This window comes from Anomaloglossus baeobatrachus, chromosome 12 (genome assembly GCF_048569485.1).
Source record: "Anomaloglossus baeobatrachus isolate aAnoBae1 chromosome 12, aAnoBae1.hap1, whole genome shotgun sequence".
NCBI lineage: Eukaryota > Metazoa > Chordata > Amphibia > Anura > Aromobatidae > Anomaloglossus > Anomaloglossus baeobatrachus.
Window position 1 is genome coordinate 49386434 of NC_134364.1, and position 7694 is coordinate 49394127.

General features: G+C 32.1%; 1 protein-coding gene across 3 annotated transcripts in view; it reads left to right on the top strand.

The window, feature by feature from the left end:
• The window catches only part of OTX2 (orthodenticle homeobox 2), an 8078-nt gene extending 607 nt beyond the window's left edge, over nucleotides 1-7471 (top strand). Inside the window, exons 2-4 of one of the 3 annotated variants that reach the window (XM_075330947.1) lie at nucleotides 4139-4358; nucleotides 5393-5556; nucleotides 5861-7471. In XM_075330947.1, the coding sequence (XP_075187062.1) occupies nucleotides 4262-4358; nucleotides 5393-5556; nucleotides 5861-6481 (882 nt within the window). In that variant the 5' untranslated portion in view covers nucleotides 4139-4261 and the 3' untranslated portion in view covers nucleotides 6482-7471. The remainder of the gene's footprint in view (nucleotides 1-4138; nucleotides 4359-5392; nucleotides 5557-5860) is intronic. The other 2 variants (XM_075330949.1, XM_075330948.1) reach the window with 2 other exon arrangements.
• Nucleotides 7472-7694: the final 223 nt, after the last annotated feature.

Below are 7694 nucleotides of genomic sequence, written 5' to 3' on the forward strand. Positions count from 1 at the left end.
ATTTACATCCTCTAAAATATAGCACCATGATATTAGTTATGATGGATACATAAGTCACAATAATACTTAAAATTCAATATACAGTTAATGTAAGATTGTGTTACTAGATTAATTAACCAATTTTGAGACAAGGGATAAGAGCTCTCCTACACATAATAATAACAATAATAATAATAATAATAATAGTCAGTAATTTTAAAAATTTACCTATTATCTTTGCAATAACCAACCACATCCACCAAGGAACCAGTCCATGCTGAATATAGAAGTCCATGTAAACTCCATTATTTTTTTTTGTTTTTTTTTTTTTGTAAACTTAAATCTGTGTCTTCATTGAGATAATACACAAACAGTGCTAACCAGATAATTGAGGAGGCGGGAGGTCTCATCCCCCTTTTTTTTTCTCCTCTCTCTCATTCTCTGAGAAATCAGGGGGGTATTTATTTATTTATTTTTCTCCAAAAAGGAGAAATAAATATTGGTTGTGCAGTAAATTCAAGAATGGAGAGAACTAATAAAGAAATAAATAAATAGCATTAAACCACCAGTCTCCCATTTATTGACAAACTGATTTCTTCTTTAGTTTCAGATCAATAGACTGTAGAAAAGAAAACATTAACATTTTGGCAAATCAACAAAAGCTTAAAATGGAACCATAATTTAGAACCTATAGAAAAAAAAAATTGATCAAGAATATTTAGTTTTTATGTTTGCTTATATATTTTTTTTTATGATTACACACAAAAATGTATCTTGAATGTGCACGAGTCCTGATGACAGATGTTACAGGCAAGAACAGATGCTATGAGATAATTAAAGAACAAATAATTACACAGCGAGTGGTACAATGTTTTACTGTATGAAAACACAATATTTATTTTTACAAAATCCATTTTAAGAAACAATTGGGCATCATAATTGTATTAATTTTCCATCCCACTATTATTTTTTATTTTGTATATTTATTTTTCACTTTTTTTACACAGTAATAGTGTAGTTTTAAACATTGTGATTTATGAAAATAAAATCTATGCATGTTCATACTTTTTTTTACCCTCATAAAGGCTATTAATGAAGCTATATATATATATATATATATATATATATATATATATATATATATACACACATACTTCTTTTACAATTATAGGGGCATTTTGTGAAAAAAAATAATAATAATATAAATATATATGTATATATATATATATATATATATATATATATATATATATATATATTCACAAACTGCCCCTATAAAAAGGTAGAAGAAATTATATATATACACACACACACACACACACACACACACACACACACACACACACCAGCTCTACTAATAGCCCTTATAAGGTGCAAAAGTAGTTATATCTTCAGTCATTTTAATGCACGAATGCCTAAAAAGTCACTCAATTAAAATTTTATTTACTCCACACATTACCACAATGTGATTGGGAGCAGTTTGATACAATTGATATTAATTGCAATACAATACAGCTATGTAACAAGCACAGCAATACTTAGGGTTTTTCAGTAATTAAAGGGATTGTTCATAAATTGGTGTCAGAGCTATAAAAAAAAGTGATGTCACATTGTCAAAGTCTCTATAAACTAATTCTCCAGGGGGCTGTGCACTTATTTGTGTTATATTTGGTGTATTTTTTCTTATTGCACAAGCAGCATGTTAGGGTGTATGTGTTTTTGTTTCTTAGCTATCATGCAGAAAATTAATCAGCCCCAATGCTTTGCATGGCGTCCTGTAATTAGGGAACTTGTGCCACTCAGATTATCTCGTTAATTTATCAAGAAAACATTTATTATAATTAATTCTTGGGCGAGGTAATTATTATTGAGCGACTGGTTAGGGGGAAGTAGTGACAGATTGCACTTGTGGAACCGTTTACTGAACTTAGGCAAGTGGGGAGAGAAGGGGGAACTCTAAACTATGGTGCCTGGAGTTTAAGGAAGCTTCCAAAATAATATAAATAATCAAAATCATCATCATCATAGGGGACTATGGGGCCTGAACATTTAGGAATTAATAATATTTAATTAGTATTATTATTACTATTGATAATAATTATCATCATCATCAAGTACTATGTTGTCTGGATATTTAGGAATCTTCCATATTAATATTAATTATTAATATTATTATTATTCATATGGGACTATGATGTCTGGACATTTGGAAAGCTTCAATAATGATAATCATAAGAAGAATCATAGGGGACTATTGTGCCTGGACATTTAGGAAGTAATAATAATAATTATTATTTATTATTATCATTATTATTATTATTATTATTATTAATCGAGTACTATGTTGTCTGGATATTTAGGAAGCTTCCATATTATTATTACTATTATTATTATTATTAGACTATGGTGTCTGGACATTTAGGAAGCCTCAATAATGATGATAATAAAAATAAGAATCATAGGGGACTGTGGTGTTTGGACATCCAGGAAACTTCCATAAGAATAATAATAATAATAATAATAATAATAATAATAATAATAATAATAATGGACTATGGTGCCTGGACATATTGTTGTTATTATTATTATTACTATTATTATTATTATGTGTAATAATTCCTAAATATCCAGTCACCATAGTTCTCTAATATGTATTATTATTATTATTATTATTATTATTATTATTATTATTATTATTATTATTATTATTATTTTTAGACTATGGTGTTTAAAAATGTCTAAATAATAATAAGTGAATTAACAGGTACAGAAAGTTCCAATCTCAGAAATGCAGAAGTTGTAATTATTATTACTACTTATTCTAAAAAAAATAGAATAATATAAATATATTTCCATAATATGCATCTATATAAGATGTGATCAGTCTAGTAATACAGATATGAACCATAAAACTAAATTAGATTTTTTCAGTACTTTGCTTTTGTTTATTTATTTTTACATGATCGTATTTACAAACAATTATAGTAAGGTTTATTAAAATAAAAAAAATAAATCTGAATTTATACACATTTTTATATATATAATTAATGTACAATAATTTATTACCATGTGTATGACTAGTGCACACACCACGCTTGGATCAAACATAAATTATTGTGCTAATTTTTTTTTTTTGGTAAAAAAAAAAATGATTAGAAAGTTGGTCATTCACTATATATATAAATATTATATTATTTAAGCAATGCCCCCTCCCCCACATACATACATACACACACACACACACATACACACACACACACACACACGCTATACAGCATATATTTAAATGGCTAAACAAGTTGCCATGTTTTTAAGCTGTTATTTTGTTATTTAGTTATTTTCTTTTTATTAAAATACTACATTAACCCTTTAATTAAAAAGGCTTGTAGAGCGGTTTATCATTATTAGGCACACACATAAATGTTGTGTATTGGAATCATATTTTTTTTTTTTGCAGCTAACATGTGTACAAGTTTAGAAATGTACACCACTGTCTGACCTCCATGATTGTCCTTTAATTGCAATTTAAAGTGCTGTTTGTTTAACTTTTTCTTTACACTAGAATCAACTTCTTTAGAAAAAAAAAAACACCACGAAATCATTTATTTACCTGTAAATCTAATTAGGATAAGGTACTAATTAGGTGAAAATGGTTTCCAATGATCATCTTCCTTTTCCACAAAGTTCCTTATTTTCTCCAGCAGAACCTAACAGGAGAATACATTTGGGGTAATTAACATGAATGCATTTTCTAATAGGCAGCAGACTGGGCAGAAATTGGTTTTCTGAATTGTGTCTTTGTTTCTCACCCAAAAGGCTTTGTTTTCCCCCATTATTTATTTAGCCAAGGAGTCCTTTGTCTCTGCAAATGGCCCCAATCAAGTTTTGTTTGAGACAATTAGGCAGTGCTGGCCAATGAATCTTATGCAAATGGGTACACCGGTTGTGTTGCACTGGAAGGCGTGCTTTATAAGTGCATGGGGTGGAACTTTTCTTTCTTTTTACTAGTTGATCTAGTCAGCATCCCCCCTCAATAGGGCAGGATCGTTTAAGACTAGGAGCAATGGCTAGTGAACCTCAAACACCAACATGTCACTTTAGGTAAAGGAACCTGCTTACCCCCCAAAACTCTCTCAAATAATGTCCACTTACCATTAAGTTACAGAAACTGAGCCAAAAGAAAGATCCTTGAGCTGCTCCACAACCTCCTGCCACCACCTCCACCTCCACCTCAACTATTCCAGACTGCTTGGCCATCTGTGCTCCAAGCCAAGATACTAGCATGATGTCTTATCTCAAGCAACCACCTTATGCAGTCAATGGACTCAGTCTTACTACCTCGGGGATGGATTTGTTGCATCCGTCTGTGGGATATCCTGGTAAGTAGTGCTTTAACCTGAACCTCATTGTCTAGATTTGGAGGGAGACCAGTTAAGATATTTAACAAAAGTATAAAGCAAAAAAAAAAATATAATTGTGGATTGAATTTGAATAATATTTACAAATATCAAAGTTTAAATTTGAATTGACTTTCAACTGTCATTTTGAATTATTTTACTATCCTTCACATTCACCAGTGACACTACGGTATTATACATTGTTGTTCTGTATTTTTTTTAATGTATTAAATGTGTGTGTATGTATATGTATGTGTGTGTATATATATGTGTGTATATATATATATATATATATATATATATATATATATATATATAATATACACACACACTATATATGCATATATTATATATAATTATACATTATAGATTATATATATATATATATATATATATATATATATATATATATATATATAATGTATAATTATATATAGTATATGCATATATAGTGTGTGTATGTATGTATATATATATATATATATATATATATATATATATATATATATATATATATATATATATTACACACATACACTATATATGCATATATATAATTACACATTATAGATATAATAATTATATATAATTATAATGTGCAAATTATTGCATATTAACCCCACCTCAAATATTTTAAAAACTCTCCTCTTTAGATAATTACACTTTATAATTTTCTAAAGCTGGTATTTTTTTTCAATCATACAAAGGGATACAAATAACTTATACTGTATGTGGTTTAAATGGCATTTACAAAGCTTTTACTATTTTATATTATAAATAACAAGGGAGCACACAAAAACAAGTTTAACCTCTGCAATTAATCTCATATGACTTATAATACTTTCTTTATATACTGCAGTATGGGGTTTCAATAATATTTACAAAGCTCTACTCAACCTTTTTTTTCAATACGGAATCACAAGGGAGCAAACAAAAGTTTAACCTTTACAATTGATCTCATAGGACATATTGCGACACGATGCGATATTGTATACGATCAACCTAACGATCAATAGCTATGTTTTCAGCTACCCCAAGAAAACAAAGGAGAGAGCGAACAACCTTCACCAGAGCTCAGCTTGATGTACTTGAAGCACTCTTTGCCAAAACTCGTTATCCTGACATCTTCATGAGAGAAGAAGTCGCTTTAAAGATCAATCTGCCAGAGTCCAGAGTGCAGGTGAGGCTCTTCATCATCCTCACCATCATAATCATCCTCATCATCACTACTTTGCCCCTTTTTTCTCTACCTGTACAATGTATTGATCTACTTTGGAGATAATGGGTTTCCTGATCCTGGAGCATCCATTTGCAAAGGTTTCCTTCTGAGCTGATCCTTCAGTTTGCTCTGCAGCAAGGATTTTCGGCCACCTGAGGCTCAATGATTACACTTCTTTGTAGACTTTGCTCTCTGTTTACTTGTCTCTCAGACCTCAGATGTTACATTTAATTAATTTTTTGTTGCTTTTTATTTTAATTTCAAGGTGTGGTTCAAAAACCGTAGAGCTAAATGCCGCCAGCAACAACAGCAGCAACAGAATGGAGGTCAGAATAAAGTAAGGCCTGCCAAGAAGAAGACCTCTCCTGCTAGAGAGGTGAGCTCAGAGAGTGGCACCAGTGGTCAGTTCACCCCACCATGCAGTACCACCGTGCCAGTGATCTCCAGCAGTACTGCCCCTGTATCTATATGGAGCCCAGCTTCCATATCTCCTCTTTCTGACCCTCTCTCTACATCCTCCTCCTGCATGCAGAGGTCCTATCCCATGACATATACCCAAGCTTCAGGCTACAGTCAAGGATATGCAAGCTCAACATCTTACTTTGGAGGAATGGACTGTGGATCTTATTTGACACCTATGCACCATCAGCTCCCAGGACCTGGAGCCACACTAAGTCCTATGGGTACCAATGCAGTAGCCAGTCATCTTAACCAGTCTCCAGCTTCACTGTCCACCCAAGCCTATGGAGCCTCCAGTTTGGGTTTCAACTCTACCGCTGACTGTTTGGATTATAAAGATCAAACAGCCTCCTGGAAGTTAAATTTCAATGCTGACTGCTTGGATTATAAGGACCAGACATCATCTTGGAAGTTCCAGGTTTTGTGAACCCCCAAAGATGGGAACTTTTTTTTTCTTTGTGACAAAGACACTTGGACTTTCCATATTGAGCCATGACTTGGTTGAAAACAAGCAAAATAATAAAGACAAAGACATTTTTATTCTTGTCCACAGAAAATTCCTTGCGTGTTTTTTTTTTTTTCGTTTTTTTTTTCTGGAGTTGGAATCCCAACAAACTTCTCAAAATAAGGACCTCTATTTATCCCGTGTCTTGATACATTCGTGATCACTATAGTTTTTAGCAAATGTGTTGGATGAAAGGTTTTAAATGAAGACCATTCTCGCTCAGGCAGTTCATTATCTCTCCAAGCTCGGGGTCTTGTCAGCACCCATTGCGGTGCCCAGTGTTAGCCACCTATTGGCATGGCCATATGACAACTTACGATGGCACTGAACGCTTCAGGGCTGAGTGAATTGTGCTTACTGATTTGTCATAGATGCACTACTTTATTTAAGAAAAAATGTTTATAAGGAGTCATTATGTAGTTTTTAAAGACAATCAGTGTGTCTTATATAAATGGTCTGTTGTCCTTCTTTTTTTTTTTTTTCTTTTTTTTTTTTTTTATTCTGTGCTAGACTTCAAAGCTGTGATCTCCTGTATTGTATGCAAACTGTGATCTCCTCATCAGTAGGAGTTCAGCTGTGATTTTCATAGATTGGCTCTGATTTTATCATTACAATGTCACCCCCCACCCCTACTCGTTTACCAATTACGAACTGCAATGAAAACTTTATTTTTAAATGACTTTTCCCAAATCAATGAAAATCCAATTAAAAATAAATTAAAATGCACCATGGACTGCCGTGATCCATCAGTAATAAAGACTTCTTAGTATAAAGATGACAATGGAGAATTGCAATTATTGACCCATATGTTTGGGCTTGTGAACACCTATATGAATATATATCACATAGACCTTTTTTCATTCTCTGGATCCAGCAAATATGTATAATTATATTAAAATGACTCTAGCACAACTTGTGAGTTGCTCTTTGATTGTGGATAATATTTGGGGGAACATTATCAGGTCATCCTGAGATGCCCGACATAGGCAGTCTGTATGGCACACCCAGGTATTGTGCACTGATATATCATTTAAAAAAAAAAAGGTTAATTGAAATGCATCTCTTAAATGGGCGTTTGCTATAATTGATGCAGGGTGATTAATGAATGCTAGGCTCATGATGAGGCAAGGCAGGG